Raw genomic sequence first — 27,086 nt, forward strand, 5'->3', positions numbered from 1 at the left:
ATACGCGTATACAAATCATTATTAGTAAAAGAAACATATGTATGTATGGAGTATCAAACTTTAAATTATAAAGATCATGACTCTAAGCATAGCCATACTAAGGATAAAAATAATTATTATTTTGATATGTTTAGTTACAGTTTGATAGAAAGAAGTAATTTCACCTATGCAATGTCGCGTTGAAAAAAGAGACAGAGAATCCATTTTTAATGACTTTTCTTCATTATAAATTAGTTTTATTAATTAGTATGGCCACATAGTTTGAATCAGTACTATTAATGATTGAAAATATTTTGTCTGTTATTTTCTCTCACCATCTCAATTGTAATTGAGATTTAAACGGTACTTATTGTAAAATCCACTAAAAAATTTGATTTTCCTGATTAACTTGGGCTATTTTATTCGATTACATCGTTAAAATAATAATAAATGCAAATGAGGAGCTGATTTTCAAAAGGGTATCTCTTCGTATTTTAAAAGAGCAGTTTTTTGAACTTTTAAATATTAATTACTTTGAGAATTATAAAGATTTCTAAATGAAAATCGAATTGTAGCTTTATAACCGATAGCACTTTATAGTTAAATTAAAAAAGTTCAATAAAAATATTTATAATTGAAGATAACCAGTTTTTTGTCTCGATTAATCAAAAATGAAAGGTACCCTTTTGAAACTCAACTTCTCAAATGTTTAAAAACAAAATTTGTTAAAAAAAAAACAACGAAGTAACTAGAAGGTGCAACAAGCTTGACCGTACAGAGGGTAGAAATGAAATATTATCACATTAGTGTGTTAAAAACTTTCACTTTCCATTTCCCGTTGCACCTCTGAAAAATAATTTGGCTGCACATGTTTTTACTGTAAAGTTTTTGTAATAAAGAAACGATCCAAGCAAAACAATTTATTTTCAATTTTTAAAAACTGAATGACAATATTTGAATTTAATTAGGTCATGATCTGAATAATTTTTGAAGTTACATACATATGTATAAAAAAAGCTTAAGCGCATTGTAAATCTTGACAAAAATCTTAATAAAATTCGAAAAGTTAAAGTTAAAGCGAATTTTTTTATTTGAATTATAATTTGAGCAAACTGGAACTATAGTGAAATAACTTTACATATTTTATGATCATAAAAACTAAAAAAAAAAACGTGTAGTCTTAGAATACCTTAAAATTTTGAAATGAGTATCATTAACGACTACATGTTACCATTTTGCCTAAATTTCGATCAAACTGTAGTGAATTTTTCATGCCTAAACTAAAAGACTTGTACATTTATTACATCGTTTTGTTTCCACTAAAGTAATCCAGAATAGAAGATTTAATACAATATAATTAAGGTACAGGCACTGTTTTCTTCAAAGGTAAAATTTTGTGGCTTTTTAAAAATATTCTGTCATAAATGGAATAATATTTTTCATCAATGTGTTCAAACAATGAACAATCTAAGTATTATAAATATAAGTTCAGAAACTTAACTTGATATGCATATTATTTTTTCGTTTTATGTAGTTTAAAAGAAAATAATCACTTTTTAAAAATGTAAATTTGCCACTAAAAATAATACTGTCGTCCCAGCCAACAGTATTGATATGCTGAATATTTTATCAGTAAATTATATAGAATCAAAGCTTTCAAATTTCAATAGTAATGGATGTGCGATAATATTGGGCAGTATATCTACGTAGATTGTTTATAACAAATAGTTAATTATAATTTTATTAATATCGGCGATTAAAATTTTACTTGTTTAATATTTTTTTATATCGATTATATTAATATATTAATTTTTCTGTCCACATGCTGTATAATCATGACTCACTCTTTAACAGACATAAAACGTGCTTAAACCTAAAAAATTCATATAAGTTGTTTCCAAAAGTTAATTATTATTTTTTTTTTGTTTTAATTGTTTCATTAATTCAAAAATTGTTGCATTTCAATAAGAAGCTTGGTTATAAGATTATAATTTATAATATTCAAATTTATGAAAGAGATTATACATAGTTACGTAAAACTTAATGGAAAAATTTTAATAACATTTTATCGTTCATTCAATTACATTCCGCATTATTCTTATAATATATTACGTTTTAAGTGCAAACAGTCAATTGCTTTTACTTATTTTGTTTTTAATTAATTTAATTAACAATAAAATTTATTTAACAGTGTATATTAAGGGCAACGAAAAAAAAAATTTTTTTTCAGGTTTGCTATTAAAAAATACTAGTTTATCATGTTCTATGAGCACGCTCCAAAAATCAGCTGTATTTAAAAATTTTCAAACATCGTTTGAGATTCTTGAAAAATTTCTGGAATCGTGACAAATTGATTTTTTTGGAAATTTTCACAGCGGATTTGAATATGTTTCTAATAAAATGATTTTTTTTTCTTTTCTTGTTCTTTGTTAATGATAATTGCAATTTTTGTGGGTAAGAAAAATCGAAAAAACCATTTTCTCAGAATTTTATTTGGAAACTAATCCACTATTCCTTATATTTTTAACATGATTGGAAGTATTTTTCACAGAATATCAACTTCTTAATTAGACTACCTGTAAATGAGAGTATTAAAAGATTTTCAATTTATTTATTTGAAATTAACATTTTAAATAAACGATGAGATTTAATTTTAAGAGTAAAAAACATAATAAGGTGTTTTTACATCTGAGTAATAATTGATGCATTTATTAGTACATCTTTTTGAACGTAAAAAAATTTTCGAGCAACCTCAATAATAGGAATGTTTTATTTGGGCTCATATTTAGAAAGGGCTTCTAAAACATGATAAACCAACATATATTTTCATTGGAAACTCGAAATAAATTATTGGTTTTTTTTTTTGCTTTATAAAATAAAAATTGGTAATAATAAACTGTATCTATTACCATTATCTTACGTCACGTGAAAATGAATGGAAGTCGATGGATTAATTAATGAACGCCTAGGCATAAACTTTAATCTCATTTGGAGTAACATCTCATTAAGAAAAACCCGTCTGCATTAATATAAGACTTGCTTTCACGTAAAACAATTATCTCGTATTTTTTATTATGGCCACAACGTTAACGCGTATAATACATGCTAGCCAGCGTAAATATTTTAATTTTATACTTAATCATCCCAAGAGGGAAAATTATTTTCAGGAACAAAAAAACCTTGGGATGTAGAATGTGATTGCACTGTAGCACCGGAATTACTTGGTTTACCACCAAAGTTAGTGCTACCAAATACAGGCTGCCCAAAAGCATCTAGTTGTTGTCCTTCGTAAATACTGCGGTCTGATTCATCCGCGTGTCGATGAGATGGGGATACGCCTGCATGGTCAGTAATTTTTAATTCAATATTTCCAACATTTTCGCTGGAATTAATATCATCCGAATCTTTTTGCTCTAAAGTGCTATTCTTTATTCCGTAGTAGAAATACACAATAAAACCTAAAAAACAAAAAAAGTAAGATATTATTCAACTACATCAAAAATAATCATTATAACTTACCCAACGTCATCCAAATAGTAAATCTAACTAGAGTCAAAATACTGAGTTTGAAAATGAGGTAAATGTTAACGGTTACTGCTATCGCTGGTACGAACGGAAGTCCTGGAGTCATAAACATAACTGAGCTTCTAAAAGTTGATTTTATTATTTATTAGTTCAATTATTAATTGTCAGAATAAAAGTTTAAATATTTAAAAATGACCATTACCTATTCTGGGGTTTTCTACTTATTGCTAACAATACTCCAATGATGGCAAACAAAAAAGAAAATAGGAGAATTGTCGTAAAAGTGCCCATATTGCCCATACCGACCACTACAATGAAGTCGAATATTAAAATAAGTAAATAGAGTATGGCAACCATCTTCATGACGTAGCGACCCGAGGCTTCAGTTGCAGGTCCTCGATCTACCCATGGAAATATTGCTGGACATAAGTATTGAGCAGCCTATAAAGTAAAAAAGATGAACAGCCATTAACAAAATAAGTCAATATTTGACAGACTTTTTTGGATTAATCATATGTAAAATGGATATTAATAAAATTAGAACGAGTTTAATGTTCAAAATGAAAAAAACTTTTAGTGTTGTTGCCAATAAATGTATGTTTTGTTTTGAACTCGCATAGCGCTTGGGCTGTGCTTTAGTCTCAACTTTCAAGATTAAGCTATTTTCTGTTTTTCTTTTCTTTTTAATTATCAAAGTTGTTTTTAATTTTTCAGTTATTTAAGTTTTTGCTTTTCGATTTTTTAAACATAATATATCCTAAATTGAGTTTAAATGATACTACTTTAAATCAAAATTGTTGAATATTAATAAAACAAATCACAATTATTTTTAATAAATATTACACTCTTTTCACTTGTAGGTCATGAAGGTAATTTCAAATTATTTAATAAGTTAAGCATACTTTATTCGGGAAAGCATCTGCATATACATCAGGTGAACATCAGTGTATCCTAAATATTTGCGACAATCTATTCAGGAAAGTAGAATGTTGGATGTATGTACCTATTTATATTCATTCTCTGAGAGGCTCATTCGTTTAATTCTCATTAAAGTTTCGTCCTTCAGTTCCCAAGTATTATACATTGAAATAGAGCTCACAACGTAAATTACACGATATATCATACAACATTATTATTCAAATGTATCAACACATTTTTGAACGAAAAACGAAATTGAAAAAAAATAAAGCCATTCAGCATCCGCAATGGAAGGAGATTTCATGTTATTTCGTTTCTGTGGACAAAACGACTGCAAAAATAAAATTTCTTAAAAATGATCCTGAGATGGATATTTTAGTTAAAAAAAAATGTAAATTGAAGCTTAATTTCTTAGCTTTCAGATGCATTTTACAGAAATCGAATATCTCGATGCGTTCAAAAGTTATTTGAAGGAAAAGTAGTGAAAGTATGAAATTTTCAAAATTTTTAAATGCTGTAATTTCTAAATTAATTGACCGATTGAGCTCATATCTAAACTTGACCTTCGTAATCTTCTATAAAATAAGTATGTTTTGTTTCATTAGGATCCCTTAAGAATTGTTGACGCTATCGTCGTGACAAGCCGCGTTATATCGTATATATAAACTTTTGAACCGTATGTATTTTCCGATTTAGCTCATCGAGTTAAGTCAAAATATAGCAAAATTTTTGAAAAGTTGCGTCATGAGTACAAATACAATAGTTAGATTTTAATTAAATCTAATAAAAAGATGCCAAAAAATTAAAGCTTAAGAATAAAGAAAAAAAAACATATTATCAAAGGAAAAAGAAATTCAAATTTTACAATTTCTAAACAATTAAGCGTTCAGCTTCAACTAACATATATGTATATATATATATATATATATATATATATATATATATATATATATATATATATATATATATATTATATATATATTTTTACAGAGAATTTATTGATTTACAAAAAAAAGTCGGTATGATGAAACTGCTAAGAATGATAGAAAAGTAGTCTAAATATTCTTCTAATGCTTTCCGATTACAGATAGATTTAAATCCAGTTGTCTGAGGTAAAAGCCTTTCTCTTATTAATCCATCATATTTGGTCAGTACATGAAAAAAAATAATAGCTAAGTGAAATTCTTATACAATATACTTATATAGGATACATATATTATAGCTTTGAATAAAAAGAATATATCTTTTCGATGTAATTTCAGATTTTACCCTTCTCTATACCAATATATAATTTGTTATATATATTCATATAAAGTAGCTTGGATAATCATGTGTCCAGAAAATGAATCACAATTTTGTAGTGTAATAATGTCTCCACGTAACACTGGTTTATGCGCGTTGCTGTCAGGGAAACCCAGTAGACTTGCTTTATAATTTGATTATAAACTGTCATGTAACTACCTCGACAGATGCGATTAACGAGCAGTCGGAATTAATCAGCCATTGGTCTTTAGTAGTTGATGACAATAGTTATCAATAAAAACATAGTTATCCAGAACGGGTATATCTGCCATTTATGTTATTAAGTTATACATTGATTGTTGATGGATTTTAATAGATTACTATTAGCAGAAGAGAATGATAAATTTGTTCATTAATTTTTAAATTTATATTGATTACTAAGCACGGCCAAATAAAAGTTTCATCAAATAGTCTTTGTGCAGAATGAAAATCATTTTTTTATCCTCCATATGAGTGATATTTTTGTTAGTACTAGTTTCTCGGTATTCAACCTCAGATTTTTCTCTCATTAATTTCAAAATTAAAAAAATAGTTAGTTAAAAAGTTAATTCAAGTAGATAGCTATAAAAAAGTCCCGGAATCATCTGTTTTATCAAACATTTGGCTACTCCGTCTATTGATAGACTCCCTCAATACCATCGTATTATCTGAAGTAGGGGGAACGATCAACTTTTATTATTTAATATAATATGAGTTCAATAAATCATAGACTGCTCTCAGATAGAAAGCTTTATCCCCAATTCATCACATCTGTTTGAGTATCTAAAAGATTAAAATCAAATCAGATCATTAATTATCAACGCTGTGATAAATTGTTCGATTGTAATTAATCAGAGTTTTTCTTTCACCAATAATACGTATTCAGCATGTTCGGAGAAAGACTGAGTTATTTTAGGGGATCATTCTGGTTTGTAACTTTTGAAAAAATTATTTTTTTTTTTACATTCTTCTTGTGTTGAATTTCTAAGTGATCGGATCATTGCAACCATATTATTTTACAAGGTTTATGTGGATTTTCGAGTGGATTTTTTTATTAAAAAAACTTCAAACGCGTTTATTTAAGAACTACGTTTTTCTGGTTTACGTACGTGATATCTCCGGAATCACTGAGCTGAACTTAATGAAATTCAAACTAAATATTCTACATAGTAGTAGCTATGGCCCGAAATACAACCAAATCAAAATTTTGATTTTGACTATTTTTTTAGGACTTAAAAACTGTAAAAAAAATTAGGAAAACGGTTGACCCTAAAGGCCATCCCTGCAACTTCCCGCTAATTCCATAACTTAAGCGCTCAAAATTGCACTTATTATGTTTTTGAGCTTTTTGAGCTCAAAAATATAATTTTCGTGTCATCTTGAGCTCTCCGAGCTCAAAAGTCTGATAGAAGTTTGATAAAACACAATTTTTTGAATTTTCATACCGCAATAACTTTTGAATAAATAAACCGATAAAAATGCAGCTCGTATGGATTTGTATGCATGTAGTGTATGGAGAATGAGATCGTTTATATAGTTTTCATGTTTAGAATTAGTTTTCATCCGTATTTCCGGATATTAATTGTGTATATTATTATAAATTATCTGTTATCCTATGAGTGTTCGCTGGATATGCTGTCGGTGGTATCAGTTGTAGTGTGATCCTGATCACTTATCGTGATATTCAAATTTCTGAATGAATCTGATGGATAGAATGAATTTTGCTGTATTAATTTTTAATTTACCTGCAATCGTCTTTGAATGTAATTCAAGGGAGGTCCAATAATTGGAGTGGTTCCAGGATACTGATGAGCGCTACTACAACTAGAAGCAGCTGCGGCAGCATGAACGCTACCATAAAATTTATTTTCTGTCCTATCACTGACTAAATATTGGTCATCTTTACCCAGACCAACGTCATCTTCCTCTGCACCGTATGTATCGTCTGATTCTGGAGACGAGCTATTCGCTCTTCGAACACGTCGGACAGTAACCCGTTGACCATTACTATTCGTTGTAAGTTCTGTTTGAGTTGCATGTATCGTGTTCAAAGCACTAGTAAGTTGATCGGAACGTAATTCTTTGCTATACGTGGTTGAGCTATTATTTTGCGTCTCCTTTGGTGGTGATCGACAAGGTGTACGTAGGCTTTGAGGTAGCAGCTCAATTAAATTTGTTGAATGGGGCTGATAACGGAGAATAAGAACGCATGTTGATACGAGTGTGTAAGCCAATAAAGTACCGATTGACATCATTTCCACCAAGACATCCAATCGGATTAAAAGTGCAACAAAAGCAGCAGCAACTCCAGAAGTGAAAGTCGCTAAGGCTGGAGTGCCTGTCAAAGGTAAGAGTTGACTGAAAATTCTAAAATCATAAAATTATGTTAGTTATGTATCGGATTGTATACCACATCTAGCGATTGTATGTATTTACCGAAAAATAAGTCCATCTTGAGCCATAGCATAGACTATTCTAGGCATTGGGAACATGCTACCAAACATAGAAACAGTTAATCCTGCTACTGCTCCAACTGCAACAATATATTTGCATTTGTTCGCTCCAACTTGGCCAAACATGTCTACTAGCGCTGAATCTGTATCTACTTGATCATATGGAACTGAAAAATTGACATAGTAGTATAGATTTTATTGAAAATTGTAATTGGTGAAAAAATACACCCTGGATGATTCTTACCAATTAATGTCAAAACCATGCTGCTTGTTACGTATGCAGTTAAGATTATAAGAAGTGATGTAACTATCGCTAGTGGAATACTTCGTTTTGGATTGGTTGCTTCTTCTCCTGTTGTCGCAATAATATCAAAACCGATAAAAGCATAAAAACATGTGGCGGCACCAGTAAACACCTAAGAAAAATGAAATGAGTTCGTCATTAAATAAAAATAGTTCGATATAATAAGAAATAAGTGATTTTAAGAAAAAGACTGCTTGATTTAGTTTTTAAAATTTTGCGAATTCGATTTAACAAAATATTCTTTTTAGTTATAAGTACATAGACAAATTATCTGTTACACTGAAAAAAAATTTTTTTTTTCATTACCGTACAAAACTACAGTAATCGTGGGATAGATGACATGACCTCATCATTTGTCGATAAGTGAGATAATTTTTAAAATTTTTTCAACAAATTTTACCGTAGGCTACCGTAAATTTTATCAGGTTTTTCATAAATTTTATTTCATTTACCATAAAATAAATGGGCCGCATTTTGTTCCACAATTACAGTGAATTTAACGGTAATTTGTAAAGAACACTTCTTTCTGTGTAATTTCTGAAGGAAACGGTTGATTTTGCAGACTAATACCCTGTTTTTGACCCCGTAGGCTATCCCGGAAACTTTCCACTATTTTAGAGCTCATAATGCTAAAAAATTTACTAATAAAATGATCTACCTAAGATTTGGTAATTAAAAATTGAAGAATGGTTTCAGGAGAGCATTTTTCAAACTGCAAAATGTTTTCCACGAGTCGTTTGATTTTGATTTTCTTAACAACATTCGATGCACTTCTTTAAGCACAAAAAATTTATATAAAGTCTTAAGTTATGGTCAAAGAATTCAAACGTTATCTAAAAAATAAAAAAGTATTATTTTAGATTTTTATTTTTTGATTGTTCAAAATCAGAGTATAATAAATAACTGTCTATTTTTGAAAATTATTTATTTTCAAATCGATCGAGAAATAAAAATTTTTATATAAATAAAAAAAAGTGAAGTTTGTTAAAGTCATCTGATGTAGTATGAAACGTTTCGTAATTATACAATAGCAAAGACTTTTGTTAATGTATCAATTTATTAATTCACAAGAAATCTATTATGGAATCGATGATAGACATATCATTGTAAAATTACAATAGTCTCCAGATATGTAGCTCTTATTGAAATTACTAATATATCACTAATACAATACATCCATTTAAGAAATAGTTATTGGCTATAAATTATCTTAGAACCGTGAAAGATTCTACAGTCTGGTTGAATGATATTTATGTAGTAATCGAATCCACAAAGTTGTATAAACTTTGTAATATTAACGAGAATATTGATTCGAAATTTCTATTTGAATATCCACATATAAGTATATAGTGTAGGTATTATAATGCATTTAAATTATGACAAAATTAACGGACTTTACAAAACACTTTTAGCCCGACGATCGTTTTTTACGTATAGTAAAATAAATACTGATAAATGAATTTAGAAACTATTAATAACTTTATTTATTCGGAAACAATTTGTTCATTTATTTAAAGATAAAGAAATAATTTTTAACATTTTATAAATATTTTCTATCTGATAAAAATTGATAATTATTAATAAATATTTACCAACTGTTAAAAATCATTTATTAACAGTTATCAAGGCGTATTAAGTATTAACAAATCAACAAAAACACGGATTTTTAATTATTGAAAAATTTTATATATTTCTCTCTATATTAATAATAATTTTTAGTTTTTATTGTTTCGTGACTATAATTTATTTATTAATTAAGAGGGATTTTCACGCCAATTTAATCTTGCCATCACTAGTAATGGAAACCAACATATAACTAGACAAATCTAAATTGGCGTGAAAATCTCCTTAATTGATTAATAATATATAAAAACTCTCTTCACCGATACGATTAAAAATTAAATCAGGTGCGTCAAAAAGACAATTTTAAAATTTTTATAAAAAAAAAAGTGATCATTAATTGATGCAACACAATCTAAAACAAAATCATCAACTGCTCGCTACCACCGTACACATTAAATACACTGAAAAAAAAATTAATTTGATTCGAGAGGAAAATTCTTGAATCAAGAAAATAATTTTGAAGAGGGTAATTGTCTTGAATTAAGATGAAAAATTCTTGAATCAAGTAAAATTTACTTAAACCAAGTAAAAATTTCTTAGTTTAAGAATTTTTATACTCAAATCAAGAAGATGAAGTTCTTTAAAATTATATACTTGATTCAAGAACATTTTTTTTCTCTGTGCGTGTACATTTGAAACATTTTTCGACCAGTTTAAATGTTCAGTAAGCTTAAAAATGCCGACGAATATGTTGTCGTTTGAGTCAGATGAGACCCAATAGTAGACGAACTTGAGGCTAACCCGTAAAATCAACCGTTCTTGAGAATTGTTTGTTGCTTTCGAATACGTGTAGAACTAATTGACTATAAAAAATATTACCTAAATTATTTGTTTTTCACGATTTTAATTTAATATGTGAATATCAGTAAATCATTGTCTACGTTAAAATTTTTGAAATTAGTAAATCACTTATAGACATGCAATTATATATGAAACGATAATAATTTGAAAAACTTGAATATGCTTTGGTAAATTTGTTGTTAAGTTATTGAGCTGAGAGTTTCCTTGAAAATATTGGCGCTTGTAATACAAAACATATTTCATATGTTTTTTTTTGTCCAATGTTAGAAGTAGACTTCGATAACAAAGTTTTTACAACAAATGCAAAGAAAATATAATATAAACTTACCCCACTCCAACCATAAGGTAGAAATCCTTTATGTTCAGACCAGTTACTTGAGTCGACGTAAAACATTCCGGCGGCCATTATGAAAACCCAGGCAGCGAGATTAATAGCATTTAAAATATTGTTAAATACTAAGGATTTTCTGACTCCTGCTACTAATAGTAACATCATCAATAATGTAATTACAAAGGCAATGAAATCAGGTGGTCGTCCTGAAACAGATTAATGATTAAATTTAATAGTTTGATTTTACAATGTACTTTTTTGACGTTTTTTTTTATGAAAATTAAGTTAGCCGACATCTAAAAATTTTTAGAATTTTTTTTATTGTAAAAATTATTACAAAAAAATGAAAAAAAAATTTTCATTAGTAAAAAATATGATTTAATCCTAATTTAATAATTAAAAAAAAAATCAAAAAATTAAAAATGTCGGCTAACTTTAGTATTATCGTATTTTTTATGTAAATTAACTCTCTTCATGATATTTTTATAAAAATTTGTTTAGTAAAAATATGTTAATTCATTAGGTTATAAAAACTTTCCTAGAAAATCAGCACAATTAAAAATTTTTTAGAGATCATTCGAAATTTTAAAAAATTTTCAAAATCATAGAAAATTGAATTTATTGTTTATAATCCTATTTCTTTTTTCCAAACCATTTTTCATGTTGAAAGTCATGTATCGCATTACAGATATCATAAAGGGGACCCAGTATGTATAGCTTGTATCAAAAAAACTCTATACACAAATAACTCGATGCCACAATAACACGGTTAAAACAACTCAGTTACCAAACAACCCCGGTTAAAAATCCTCCAAACAAAATATCTTGGTAAGAAAACAACTGAAGAGAAAGTGATTTCAATGATGAAGTGATAATATTGCTAAACAAATGTTGATGGAAGTATTTTATTTTTTTTTAGTTCTATTTTTATTGTGAATTAGAGCCTATTTTTATTTGGTTTGATATGTAATTTTTTACCAAATCCCTTATTTTCTTATGCTACGGTCATTGATGTTTTGAGTAACCTCTCTTTCAATCTCAGACAAATTTGTCTCAACCGAAATATTTCAATAATAAGGCTTCAGTGAAAAATATCTCAGGACAAAAATACCTCTTATGTTTTTACTTATTGGCGATATCAGGGTCCATCATCATCATCATTTATATTTCCTTGAAATATTTTGTCGGACAATATTTTGTTGGGGATAAAGACGCACATTACCGAGTATTTCACAGAGAAGTCTCGATTTGAATAAATTTTAGCAACAAATGTAGCTACATGAAAATTATCCAAACGATAAAATTACCCATTTAGACATTTTTACTTAAGGTAGGAAGGGCTCCACCCTTTCCCTAACTCCCCACCGGGCATCACCCCTGAACTTCCTATTACCCCTAATACGGATAGTAAACTCATTAGACTTTTATCACATTGGAGATTTTTGTACGGGATATTTATTTTGCCCATTGGATAATATTGCACTGAATATATTTTGGATATCGAGGCCGGAAATTTTCGACATCGACATTATTCCCTTGGATATTCTGACCGGTTACTCGGTTCTCCTCGAAAAGTTTTATACGAAAATCGATAAACCACACGTTTCAAGCAAACACATCATAAATTCAGTTCGAAAAACTTTTAGCTGTAGATATGAAACAAACTTTTTAATAAATTTTTATACTCACATTCTAAAATGCCGTAACCCATACTTAAAAAATTTTACAGCTGACGGTAAATGATTCAATTCTACCGTTAGTTAAATGAAATTTTAAATGATTAAACCTTTAAACTTTTAATATGAAGTAAATAATGTTATTATTCTCATAAAAAGTCATTATCAAATTTTTTGGGTTACGACATCTTAGAACGTATGTCAAATTTAGATACATTTTCCAATATTAGATAGTTTTTAGTTTGTAAAGTTTCCGTGTCCGTCTAAAATGAAAATTTCCCATTCGCTCAGAAACTTATTCTCATCACTTACATTGTAATAACTAAAAGTTTCAGCTAGGTTACCTACCTTTATTACATATATAAATTGGGTCATAAAACTTTCTTCGATTTATAACTTTGACTGATAAATCGAAACAATCTGTTTACATTCCGTAAAACGATTTCGATCAATAGTTTGAGTAAAAAGAGACAATTGCTCAACTAAGGCGTTACAATAAACTATATTTCAGAAGAAATTTATACCTGATTGTGATAGGAAGATTATGAAAAAAAATTAGTAAAACGGTTCACCCTAAAGGCTATCCCTGCAACTTCCCGCTAATTCCATACCTGGGCGCTTAAAATTGTACTTATGACATTTTTGAGATTTTTGAGCTCAAAATATAATTTATGTGATATTTTGAGCTCGCGGAGCTCAAAGAGATAGCTCTTCGAGCTCAAAAGTCTGATAGAAGTTTCATAGAACACTACTTTTGGAATTTTCAAACCGCAATAACTTTTGAATGGATCAACCGATTTTCACGCGGTTGGCGGCATTCGACGCAGTTTTATCAGCCCTATGAAGAATTTTCAGGTTTTAATTGATTGAACCAAAAATTTCGGAGTAATTTCGAAAAAAAACCCTTTTTTCGGTTTTCTTTCGTTCACGATATCTCTCGAACGAATTAACCGATTTCGACCATCTTGGTGGCGATCGACGTGGTTTTTTATTGTATAGAGCTGATTAGTTTTTGGAATCGATCGATAGAGCCGTTTAAAAGTTATCGAAAAAAAACCACATTTGAAAAAATTTATTTCTTAGTTTTTTTAAGATTTCTCAAAATCTACTGATCCGAATCGGTCCAAATTATACTCAGAATCTAGGTTTGGCCAAGCCCTTTCAAATGGCACCAACCGCAATAAAATCGGATGAGCCGTTCAAAAGTTATAAGCGGTTCACATACTTTCACACACACACACACACACACGCAGACACCGTGACAACCTCACGGGAGTAGTCAGGGAAGCTTTCTATGACCTTCAAACGTCGAGATCTGATGAAAACTCGATTTTTGCAAAACGGGATGAAAGCAATAACTTCCCGATTTTTGAAAATCTTCGATTTTCTTAGCGGGAAGTTAAAAATTTCAATCAATAACAATTTTTACCCATAATCAAAACAAAATATTACATTTATCATTCATTTTTAGTAAATTTCATAGAAATCTAACTACTGCATTGGTCCTCATGAAATATATTTTTGAGCTCGAAGAACTCAAAAATGTCATAATTGCAATTGTAAGCGCTTAATTATGCAATTATCGGAAAGTTGCAGGGATGGCCTTGAGGGTTAACCGATTTCCTAATTTTTTAAAATTTGTTTTTTAATCAATTGATGTTTAAACATCCTACGAACCATTTGACCAACATCGATCAACTTAGCGGCGTTCGACGCATTTTTTCAAACACTAACAGTGAATTTACTACTTTAAAAATGATCCGAGAAAGAACTTTGAAGTTATTTGAAATAAACATTTTTTTCCAAATTTTTCGATAACGATACTTCTTGAACGAACCGGCCGATTTTGATGCAGTTTGCGGCAATTGATGTTGTTGTCTAGGTTAAGAGGTATTAGATTACAATCGATCTATACTTCCGTTTCGTCTACTGAATAGCTCTTCTTTTTTAATTCATTTACTATAACATGCATAACGAAAAATATTAAAATAAAGGTACCGTGGTCTCTTGGTCTGTGAAATTCTACTCTGTCTTGAATGGCGTATCAGAATTAATAGATTCAGCGCGTGTTTTGAATTTCTGCTAAAATTTATGTTTTGTATTACTCATCTAGAACAAGCATCAGATAATCAATACGTACGATGATAATCAAGAGCACCTTTAAGAGGAGGTCGTGTCTAGAGAGAGCATCTTTAGACAGAATCGACTGTAGTTTTTTATAATCTCACTCTTTAAGCAGCGCTACAGTAAAAATAAAGTGTTACACAAATACGATCTGTCGATAATATAGAAAAAAAAAAACATGCTTTTTGCAATTTTAAACTATTTGTTTAACTTATTCTTATTTTTTTGCACACCTCACAACTCGCAAGCGTGTGGGAGTGCTCTACTCTGGACTTGTCGCTATGTAATGATTTTCTTTTCTTTAAACTTTTATTTTTAAAGATAAAACTGATCAGACGTTTTTCTAAAAATTAGTACTACTTTGTAATAATGTTCGTTTTGAGTCTTATTGAAGTTATACCTAAATAGATCTCACGTTTTTTATTTCTCAAAGTACGTCTTAATTATTTAGGGAAAACATGTTTATAGTGTTGAAAAAGAGGATTATTTCGATTCGAAACTGATTTTATAAATTTGCATAAATACGACGTGAAATTATTATTTTAGAACTAACTAATGGTTAATGATACATTAATGAAAATCTGATTATAAATTTTCAATTTCTATACCCAATGAGGTAAAGATGATTGCTCTTTCAAAGAATAGGATGTAAATTGACTACAGGATGTAAAATGACTTCTGGTATTAATCAAGTTGACAGAGTAATTTCGAAGAGTGAATCGATTTATCAAAGCAAATGTAATTCATTTTTGATTCTCTGTGGTTGGAATTAGTTCATATACAACACTCATGGGGGTGTATATAATTTAATTAATTAATCAGCTCATTACAGTTCAATAATTACTTTCAGTAAAGTTAATTATAGTAAAGCGGTAAAAAAAGAGGAATCTAGAATGAAAATATATTTTAGTAAAACGACAATGACAAAATTACATGTACAAATGTAGTGATAGTCGATATAACACTTTTCTTGTATAACCGAATCGGATCGATGAGGTCCACAGGTGCTAGACATTGAGTGTCTTGCGCAAGCGTTCGTCTCTCTTCTATTTTTTTCAACCCCATTGCTTCTACTCAATCATTTTTGGAAACAATAACTAACCAATTACAAAGAATTCAATTTATCTAATACCTTGCTATATATTTAGTAATAATTTGATTTATCAATACCTCATGTAATTTAACATTAGATAGTACATAGACAGTCCATATTTAGAATGTTTATCAAAAATAATAATTCATCTTTCGGTACGATTTTCTCAAATATGTTTAATTTTGAGCCATGTTACATACATTACAAACCATTTACTATAGTGTAAGCTAGAGCATAACCATATCTTCAATACCACATTTTTTTCCTTTTTGATTAAGACGAGATATTTTTACATATTGAAGGATTTTTTAGGGGCTCAACTCATAGTTTTCAAATAAAAAAAAAAAAAAACCTGGAAAACAGTTGACCCTGAAGGCCATCCCTGGAACTTCCCGCTATGCACGAGTTCAAAATGCTCGGTGAATTGTTTATTCCAGTTTTTGAGCTCTTCGAGCTCGAAAATTTAGTGGTTGTAAATGCATAATTTTTTGAAAATTTTAAATCGCGATATCTTCCGAATCAATCGGTTTTGATAGGATTTGCAACATTCAACACAGTTTTTCGAGCGAAAAAGATTATTTATTAGCTACCAAACGATTTATCGTAAAATTTTGAACTTATGTGAAAAAAAAACACTTTTTTTGAATTTTTTAAAATTAAATTTCTCTTGAACAATTTGACCGATTCTGATGCAGTTTGTGGCAATCGACGCAGTTTTTTGAGTACAAAAAGATTATTTTTTACTTATTAAGTGATCCGGAAAGAAATTCCGATGTTATAAAAGAAAAACACTTTTTTCCAAATTTTTCGACAGTGATTTTTCTTAAACGAATGAACCGATTTTGAAGTGATCAAGAGCTGATTAGTTTTTGGAATCGATCGATACGGATAAGCTCTCTTTAAGAACACAAAAGGAAATAATTACTCTTCTATGGAAATTAAACAATCATACACCCCCCGTCACAGGTTTTAAACACTAGTTACGATATCGAAAGGTATAATTGTTACAAAATGATTTCCAAATAACTACTAATATCCTTTCCAAGTCATAATAATCAACACCAGTTTTTATGATGTTTCATAATATTCGATCGATTAATTATTTACGAATCAAAAACTGGCAGTCAGATCTTATGATACAATCATAAATACTTTGATATTATTTCACTAATGACAATGGTCATTGATGAAAAACTAAATGTGGTTTAAAAAATGAATTTTTGGATTGAGAACATCACTTCGAAGAGCTTGATAATCTTGAATTCAAGTAAAATTTGCTCAAATCGTGAATTTTTTCATGAGTGTAGAGTAGTATTTTTGAAAATTCATAAATTACACCGTTAAAAGCTATTTACGAACTCAATTTTTCTTTTAACCTCATGAATCTAATTTTAGACGAATAATTATAGTAATAAAAAAGTAAATAAAGCTACGCCATGTACAGTACTATTAAATATTTTCCAGGATAAAAAGTATAAATAAAAATAATAATGATATTTAATAATGATATTTATGAAACATTATGGTATGACGTTCGTGATGAGAACTCCTTCAGGAGGCGAAGTATTCTTATTTATGAAGAGGTTTTAGACTCGTTATTTTCTTGGTATTCCTTTTTTGCTAGAGTAACATACTCGACTTGAAGGTAGCACGTCTTTTTTGCATCCATGCTGATATGTACCAACGAATGAACGAAAATGTAGTTCCATCATCTGATGTAATGTGTCTGATGAGTATGTACGTATAAGTATATCTATATATCTATGCTTTATAGAACTGTCAGCGACATGTTTAAGTTAACAATAATTGTTTAACGCATCGACTTGAAAAACTGAACCCGAAGTAATTTAAACGGATCTGTCATCGTTGTAACCATCTGGATGGAGACAAGTTACAGCGATCATATGTCAGTGCCTATAAATTGAAAAGAACCGCTAGATACTAAGTTTTTTCTGAAAAATATCTTAGGTCACTGATATTTCTAAGAAAATAGAATGAACGGAGCGACATTTTGCATGGACTTATGAGTCACTCTAGTGGTAAATACGACCTAAACTTTGTTTACTTTTTTTTTTTTTTTTCATTATTGTCTTAACAGTTACTTACCAAAAAATGTTCCAAAACCATTGCCGATTGCGCTAGAAATAGCGCCATCCACCAGGGCATCCAAGCAAGCACTCAAGGCACAAGCACATGCACTTGTACCAATAAGATATTCGAGAACCATATTCCATCCAATTATAAATGCTATTAATTCTCCAACTGTCACATAACTGTACATATATGCACTTCCAGTTGTATGAGGCACTCGGACACCAAATTCGGCATAGCACGCACCTGAAAAGCGAAGAAGAAATTATCATCAGATCTTCAATTTTTTTACAGGAAAATAAAAAATACTGCTTCTTAATCTTAGTTTAACACTTAAAATAATGATAAAAAAGTTTTTTGTCATATTCTTTTATTAAACGATGCTTTAAGGCAAAATAATGACGCTCATATTTTGTCGTATATCAGTACCTACGTTCTAAAATATCATAATCATTAAAGCTTCATGTTTTTTTCGAATAATAGAATAATAAGAAAGTTATACACTACATATTGAGAATTTAGAAGATAAATTGTTTTCATTACTCATATGAAATAAGTACTATGTTAGCTCACGTTTTTAAGTTGGGTAAATATCTGATTACTTATGTTATAATCACAGCGTGTAAGTTATGTATAAATTACACGCGGTTATTTGGGTGCGGTAATTCTATTACTCCACGCGAATTATTCTTGTCGAACAAAAAATGACGATCAAAAATACCAAAATTAAAAAAAGAATGTAATTATTATTATTTTGTTTTACATTTTTTTTGAATCTTTATTGCAAAATATCAGCAAATATTGTTTAAATAATTTTTTTATCCCCGGGAGTGATATCGAACATTATTAGTTATCATAATTACATTAAGAAAGAAACAATTTATGATTTCATTTTATACTCACCAGAAAAAATAGAAGCGATTGCTGCTATTATGAATGAAATAACAACTCCTGGTCCAGCGACACTTCGAGCTACCATTCCCGCTACCAGGTACATTCCTGTCCCAACACAGGAACCAACTCCAAGGGACGTCAAGTCTAAAGTCGTCAGGCACTTCTAAAATGTTAAATATTTTTTATAAATTCTATGGTTCATCAGTGGTATACGTTAATAATTGCTTCTTCTCATAACTTTTATTAATTTTCTTTAGAACTTAATCACTGCTCATGGAAAAAAAAAATCTGAACAAAAACAGCTTCACTATAAAAAAATCGCGCCAAGTCCACGTTCATAAGACTATTAAGAAAAAAAAATTTGTTTTTTTCTTTACAAAAAAATATAAAATTAAAAAATCCAAGTAACCGATATGATTGTTTATGATTTTCGGAAATTAAAAAAAATTTTGTTGTAAATTTAAAAATTAAAAAAAAAATTTTGTAACGTATTTAGTGTGCGCGGTTGCAAAATATTTTACTTTTAATGAAATTCGTAAAATCTATTTACTAGACTTTAAAAAAATTGAAATACATAATGACGCACACCAAGTACGTTCCAAAAATTTTTAGAACTTGTCTATAGACAAACTTTTTTTAAATAACGGCGGTCAAAACAAAAAAATAAAAAAAAATGTTTTTCTCAAAAATTTAGTTTTTGTACAAAATTAATTTTAATTTTTCAAACTACGGCAATTGATGTTCGGATTATTTTGTCATCGATTAGTGTTTAGCGATTGGTACCTGAACTATGAAGTAGAGTCTATCCTAATTTTAATCTCAAAAAATTAAAAATTAAGTTTTTGAAATAGTCATTTTTTTTCATGTATTCAAGTCTGAGAGTTTATAACTTTATAAAACTCCAAGTGCCAAATAGGGAGTTCATCGTATGAATTTTGAAAAAATATAAATTTTTTCGCATTTTCAACGAATAAATTCTTGTGAAAAAAAATAGTCAAAGACTAATAATGTTCTAAAACTTCAACAAATCGAAGAACGGTTACTTGAGCAATGAAGTATTAAAGTTCACAAACAAAAATACATGAGTGCCCTAAAAAGAAAAAAATTTTTGCTATAGCAACTATCGTAAAGTATTGTTACAACACAACAATAACAGAGTTTCATCATGGGAGCGATTTGTATAGATGTTAATAACAATTTCAATCACTACGACAGCAATCTATTTCAGTGTTCAATTACAAGCTAACCTCTCGATAACTGAGCTTGTATAACGTAACAGCAAATCGTATTGGGTAGATCATGATTTTTTTTTCGCAGTTGCCCGAGTGGAAAAATTTAACTTAAATGAACTTAACTGCTATACTAAAATATTTGGTTTAAGCCCATCTAAGGACATTTTTTCGACTCGGGTGTTCAAAAATTTTGATTATATTAGTAAATAACCATCTTGTGCAATTAACAAATACTATAGTTAAATTTTGAAAAAATCTACTCCAAAACAAAAGAATTATATATATGTTGATAAACAAAAGTTGATTATCCACTTTAAAGAAATCTTTCTCTCCTGTTTATTTATTTAAAAAAAAAGTTATTACAATATAAAATCCAATCAGCAATACAATATGCTAAGAGAGATTTAATCGAGATTGTGTCAACTCATACGTCATGTCTTAATATCCTGATAATTTTCTAAAAGCGAATGTTGGGTAGGAAATATGTATCGGATAAGCATATTCAATAATCAAAAGACAATGGCAAATCCAATTAAGTAATACATCATGAACATACAATAACCTGTGAAACAAGTCCATTAATATTTATAATCATTTGATCAATTAGAATTGATTTATTAATAGTAAGTGCTTTACTACATGTGATTATACAAATAAATTTCAGCGGAAATACCTAAATAAAGCTCCTGTTAAAAAATTCTATGAAAATCAAATAAATCCACTCCCCCCAAAATATCTCAGGAAATGCCCAAATATAGCTCCTGTTAAAAGCGGAACTCAAAATTCTAATTTTAAAAGGTTCCTCACGGAAATTGAATTTTGGCACACCCAAATATGTATATGTGTAAAATTAAATTTATGGTTTTTATTAGTTTACCTGTAATTTCTGTTTAGCATCACTAGAATCAGCAGGTTGATGACTTCTTTGTTGATCACCTTGCAGATTTTCTATCTTTTTTGTTCGGATGAGCTTCCCAAAAAGTTCGAGATTTTTCTCTCGGTTCATGATCATTTCCAGCTTCATTGTTGAAATATTCTGTAAGTCTAGTCACAATCATTTAAAAAATCTATATTTTATTAAAGTTTTTAAAACAACAATTTGTTTAGCACATTATGACAAAATGATGAGAGTGTGTTTTCATGATGCATGCAACACTATGAGATGAAAATAATCGTTTAAAAAATGAAAGATAATAATTTAGATGCTGTTTGTCAATCTATGATTTAATTTTGACTCGAAGTTATTAGAAGTTAATAGATTTAAATCCCGAATAAAATTGAATCATTGATTAAAAGCAAAACATCGACCCCTAGTACAAAATAGTACATTTATACTCTAAAGCAAACATATCTTGACTAAGTTTACTCGTAAATAAAAGATCGAAGATGCAACCATAATAGGGTTAAGGAATGTAAAGTTCGAATAGCATGTCATCATTATCAAAGCTTGTGGGCAAAGCAAGGAATTTGCAAGGAGGATGCCTAAATCGTACTTCGTCTCCCATCAATCTTGAGATAACCTTATTTCTAGGCGGGAATTTCTCGCTATGTCCATAATCATACCCTATGAATATTTAAAGATATAAAAATATCAAAGTTTTCTGAGCTCAAGCGTATTTATATTTATTTTTAAGATCTTTGAGCTCAAAAATCTAAAAAATTTTTTTGAAAACATCTGTTTCAAAATTTTCTCAATTGCGACAGTTTTATCATGAATTTACCGATTTTGATATGATTTGCAGCATTCGAGGCAGTTTTTCAAGTAAAAATAAAGTTTTAACAGAGAAAATTGATCTATCCCAGAGTTCAGAAGTGATTAAAAAAAGAATGTTTTTTTTTTTGAAATTTTTGAAGTGAAATCAATAACTTCCTGATTTTCTTATCATTAATTTTCAAAGCTGGAAGTAGAAAATTATCTTTGAGGATAAATTAATTTATTATAATTGATTTGGACAATTTTAGAACGCAAATTCGAAAAATTAAAAAAATTTTTATACTTCTTGAAAATACAGAAAGCTAGCCCTTGTAAATAATTTATTTTTTAAATGAAACTTAATTATTTAAAAAAATTAGGGAGTTATTAACTCGGTATTATTAATTTTATAAATAGAATTTAATTAGTGTCAAAAAAAATATTGAAAATACTAATTTCTTCATACTTCGAACCACCCTTAATCCTATAAGAGAAATTTATGAATCTTACATTAAAAAGTGTTCTGAAAGTCAAATTGTTGAAAGAATTAAACATTTTGATTTCAATAATTAATCAAATTTTTCAACACTTTCTGTGTATAATTAAATTGTTAATAGATACTTTTAACAATTAAGACCACATGCTCCTTTGAATAGGTCTAATAATGGATTGTTACTCAACTGAAAAATTTAAAAAAAAAATGAAATGAAGGTGATTTATGATTTACAAACGTATCATAGAATTTATTGAGAAAAAAGAAACAATCTTCCTAATGTTCCTTTAAGTTCATTGCTCGTGAGAGCATTGGCATCTTCAAAGTACGTAACTTTGATGACAAGGAAAACCAATACTGCAGTATACTCTTTGATCGTTGGTTCCTACGCTACTATTGTGACGTCCCTATCCTTAAATCTACGATGAATCTCAATAGTCGACATCAGCATTAAAAATAATAAGTTCGTAGAACTCGTGCTTTGAGTAACGATTAGCAAAATAGATTTATGCTATCTCACGCATATGTCAATCATTTTTCTATCTAAGTCGAACTTTATCCAGCCAGAATTTTCATTTGACAATTAACAATGAGCACTACTCAAACCAGGTCATGTATTCTTATGGCGGTGACGTACTTGCCATCTGGTGCTAAAAATTTAACTACTCAAACCAGGTTTTGGTAATAGGCTTTTTTACACGGCACCATTTACCAATTACATAACCTCTGTTGCTACAAACAAGTGTTTTTACCAGTATAACTACTCGATTTTCGATCTCAAAGAGCTCAAAAACGTGTAAGAACTGTATTCGAAAGCTCCAAAACATCATCACATATAACGAAAAGTTCCTGGGATGGACTGCAGGGTCAACCGTTTTTCAGATTTCTTATGTTACATCTAGTAACGTAATATCGAAACTCCAGCTTTTGATTGGAACTTACCAAAACTTGACAAAGTCCAGACAATCCTGGCATACCCTAACTTTATCTGTTAATATTACCGGTATTTTTTAATAAAAAATGGTAACACGATTACCATACATCGTAAAGACACATTGAACAAGTGTACGTCAAATTAAAATAAACATTAAGCAATGATATAAATTTTTACAAAAATAAGATAAACTTGAATGTCATTATTAAAATCAAATGATATGAATTATTATTTACTGAAATCGTCCAATTAATCTTTCGATTGATTGATTGTATTAATGCAGTAGCAATGCCATCATAAAATCTTACTTTTTATAATTTATCACTTATTTACTTATAATTAGTACTTCTATTTTGCTTTAACTTAAAGATGCAGTAATTATTTTTGTTTAACTGTAAAATTTTAAGCGAGAATAGTCAGAATGGTTTCTTGGGACCTTAAAACGTGGATATCAGATGAAAACTTGACTTTCGAAAATCGTACGGAAATCAATAACTTCCCTTTTTTCGAAAATTTTCAATTTTCTTAACGGAAAGTTAAAAATACATGAAAAAAAAATCATCCTGTGATTCGTTTGCCTATTCATTTACCTGATCAACAAGTAATATCATTTAAAGAGAGTTCTAATGATAATGACCTAAAAAATATTGTCAAACGATCAAGTATTGCTTCGAATTGAATAAATGAGATGAATATGCGTATCAATTTTTAACTTCCCGCTAAGAAAATTGAAAATTTTCAAAAACCGGGAAGTTATTGTTTTCACCCCGTTTTTCGAAAATCGAGTTTTCATCAGATCTCGACGTTTTGAGGCCCTTAAAAGCTTCCCTGACTATTCCCGCAATGGTGCCTGTATGTATGTATGTATGTATGTATATATATATATATATATGTGTGTGTGTGTGTGTGTGTATGTAAATCACTCATAACTTTTAACGGCTTATCCGATTCGATCGAAATACGCGGCGTTCTAAAGAGTTCAATTGCCCTTAAATTTCTGATACTAGTTGAAAAAATTCAAGTCGATAAATTTTGAGAAATCTCAAAAATAAAATTTCCAAAAATTCGTTTTTTTCAAATATATTTTGAACGGCTTATTCGATCGATTACAAAAACTAATCAGCTTTTAACCTCAAAAAACCACGTCAATTGCCACCGGTCCGATCAAAATCGGTTGATTCGTTCGTGAGTTATCGTTGTCGAAAAAAATTGGAAAAAATGTTTTTTTCAGAATTTCTATGAAATTTTTGGTCTGACCAGTTCGCGTTCTGTAATTTCTCAAAAAGCTCAAAAAACTGCGTTGAATGCCGTAAACCGCGAGAAAATTGGTTAATTCATTCAAAAGCTCGAAGAGCTCAAAAGCATACAGCACTCATCTCTTTGAGCTCGAAGAGCTCAAAAACAAAATGAGTGAAATGTTGAGCGCTTAGGTATAGAGTTAGCGGGAAGTTGCAGGGATGGCCTATAAGGTCAATCGTTTTTCTAATTTTTTTATACTGAAATTCGATCTTATTATGGATTTAAAAAAATAACTATTAGTAATAGGTAATGTATATGGTCATTACCGATAGATAAAGCATGTTGAGTATAGAAAGGATCGGTAATTAATTCAAAACGCTTTCGTCGTTACCAGCCACGTTCTATCGTACATACAAATATATAATATGTATACACACATACATAATATTTTGAACAATATGGATTTTCTAAACCTGCTCGACAAACTGAGAGAGAAAATAGCAAAATTTTTCGGATGTTCCGTCATGAAGACCAATACAATAGTTAGATTTCTATGAAATCTACTAATAAATGCAATCTTATTATATAATATATGAAGCTAAAGATTTTAATGTGGTAAAAACTTGGAATTTCAACATGTATATTATTCAATTCTTCTACCACGTTTTATGGATCATCCACTAATTTTTATAATTACTGCATCTTTGAGTTAAAGAAAAATAAAAGTACTAATTATAAGTAAATAAGTGATAAATTATATAAAGTAACATTACATGATGTCATTGCCACCCCTGATAAAAAAAAAAGTATTGAGACAAAGAAAAAAGTATTGAAAAGTATTGGTTTTCTAGTTAATCCAATACTTTTCAATACTTTTTTCTTTGTCTCAATACTTTTTTTTATTTAGGGACTGCATTAATATAATCAATTAATCGAAAGATTAATTGGACGATTTCAGTAAGTATAAATTCATGTCATTTGATTTTAATGATAACATTCATGTTTATCTTATTTTTGTAAAAATTTATATCATTGCTTAATGTTTATTTTAATTTGACGTACACTTGTTCAAGGTTTCTTTACAATGTTCGGTAATCGTTTTACCATTTTTTACTCAAAAATACCGGTAATATTAACAGATAAAGTTAGGGTATGTCAGGATTGTCTGGAATTTGTCAAGTTTTAGTAAGTTCCAATTAAAAGCTGGAGTTTCGATATTACGTTACTAGATGTAACATAAAAAAGCGTCATTTGACCACACCCGTCATGGATAGTTAGATTTCTTGTTTGAATATTGAAAAAAATACGTTTCTAAAGGGCAATAATGTTTTAAAATTTATTTTCTATTATACTTTTGCAAATAATGATATGAAACTGACTACAACAAATAGATATTCAAAGACATCTACCTAAAAAATAGGATTTGTAACAGATGAAAGTCATTTGATAAAAGCTAAAAATTAATTTATTCTTGATTTTTTTTTAACTTTCCCAACTACGAAATAAATTGGAAAAAGTATCAAAAGTCGACGAATAATAGCTTAAATTGAAGATAATCATGTGATCTTTAAAATAAATTTTATAGATTTAAGCTAACTTCTACGGCTTAAAAATTATTTAAAAAAAAGGGTCGAAATACCCTCATTGAAAAATTTTTTCAAATTTTAAAAATCACGGAATTAATTAAAATTTTTTCAAAACTAACTGACGAATAATAGCTTAAATTAAAGGTATATCTATTTGTTGTAGTCGGTCTCATATCGTTATTTGCAAAAATATAATAAAAAATAAATTTTAGGACATTGTTGCCTTTTAATAACGTGTTTTTTTCAATATTCAAACAAGAAATCTACCTATCTATGTCGTGTGTGGCGGAATGGCGCATTTTTTAGATAAAAAGGCTATTTAGATTCGAAAATCGATCGATGCAGTAGTATAAAATTTATTCCAAAAATACATTTTTTTTTTAATTTTACTTTCGAAATTTCTTAGAATCTAATAGGCTAAATTGGTTCAAATTCACATAAAATTTAAGTAAAATATATTACTATCGATACAATAGTTTTGGTTCTATAGAACCCTTTCGAATGTCACAAGCCGCGTTTTGATTCTTTAAGCCGTTTAAAAGTTATAAAGAGTTTACACACATACACACACAACCTTTTATGCTTTGCTATGGAGACATTCACTCTCTGTTAAATTTTATGTAAGTGATTCCTGATTGCAATGATTGCATCTCTTGGAACACATTAATGAGAGCTAAAGCAGCAGAAATTGTAAAAAGGATCATTTCAAGGTTATTTTAAACAATCTGTTGAAGCCTGTCTCTGGTACGACATTTCTACCTGCAGGGCGTATAACTAAAAATAATTTTAATGAGCTTTAAATACTCAAGAGACTTA

The 27,086-nt window shown here is 29.0% G+C and overlaps 1 protein-coding gene across 3 annotated transcripts in view; it reads right to left on the reverse strand.

Annotated features, from left to right (window-relative positions):
* Positions 1 to 2,374: 2,374 nt before the first annotated feature.
* Positions 2,375 to 27,086, reverse strand: part of LOC123261685 (cationic amino acid transporter 2) — a 31,439-nt gene continuing 6,727 nt past the window's right edge. For 2 of the 3 annotated variants that reach the window (XM_044723429.1, XM_044723428.1), the window contains 10 exons: positions 21,203 to 21,369; positions 19,103 to 19,256; positions 18,215 to 18,445; positions 11,213 to 11,421; positions 8,401 to 8,572; positions 8,140 to 8,323; positions 7,449 to 8,070; positions 3,707 to 3,945; positions 3,499 to 3,626; positions 2,375 to 3,437 (listed from right to left, as the gene is read on the reverse strand). In XM_044723429.1, coding sequence (XP_044579364.1) covers positions 3,115 to 3,437; positions 3,499 to 3,626; positions 3,707 to 3,945; positions 7,449 to 8,070; positions 8,140 to 8,323; positions 8,401 to 8,572; positions 11,213 to 11,421; positions 18,215 to 18,445; positions 19,103 to 19,256; positions 21,203 to 21,349 — 2,409 coding nt within the window. In that variant the 5' untranslated portion in view covers positions 21,350 to 21,369 and the 3' untranslated portion in view covers positions 2,375 to 3,114. The remainder of the gene's footprint in view (positions 3,438 to 3,498; positions 3,627 to 3,706; positions 3,946 to 7,448; positions 8,071 to 8,139; positions 8,324 to 8,400; positions 8,573 to 11,212; positions 11,422 to 18,214; positions 18,446 to 19,102; positions 19,257 to 21,202; positions 21,370 to 27,086) is intronic. The other variant, XM_044723430.1, reaches the window with a different exon arrangement.

Source organism: Cotesia glomerata, linkage group LG3 (assembly GCF_020080835.1).
Source record: "Cotesia glomerata isolate CgM1 linkage group LG3, MPM_Cglom_v2.3, whole genome shotgun sequence".
Lineage (NCBI taxonomy): Eukaryota > Metazoa > Arthropoda > Insecta > Hymenoptera > Braconidae > Cotesia > Cotesia glomerata.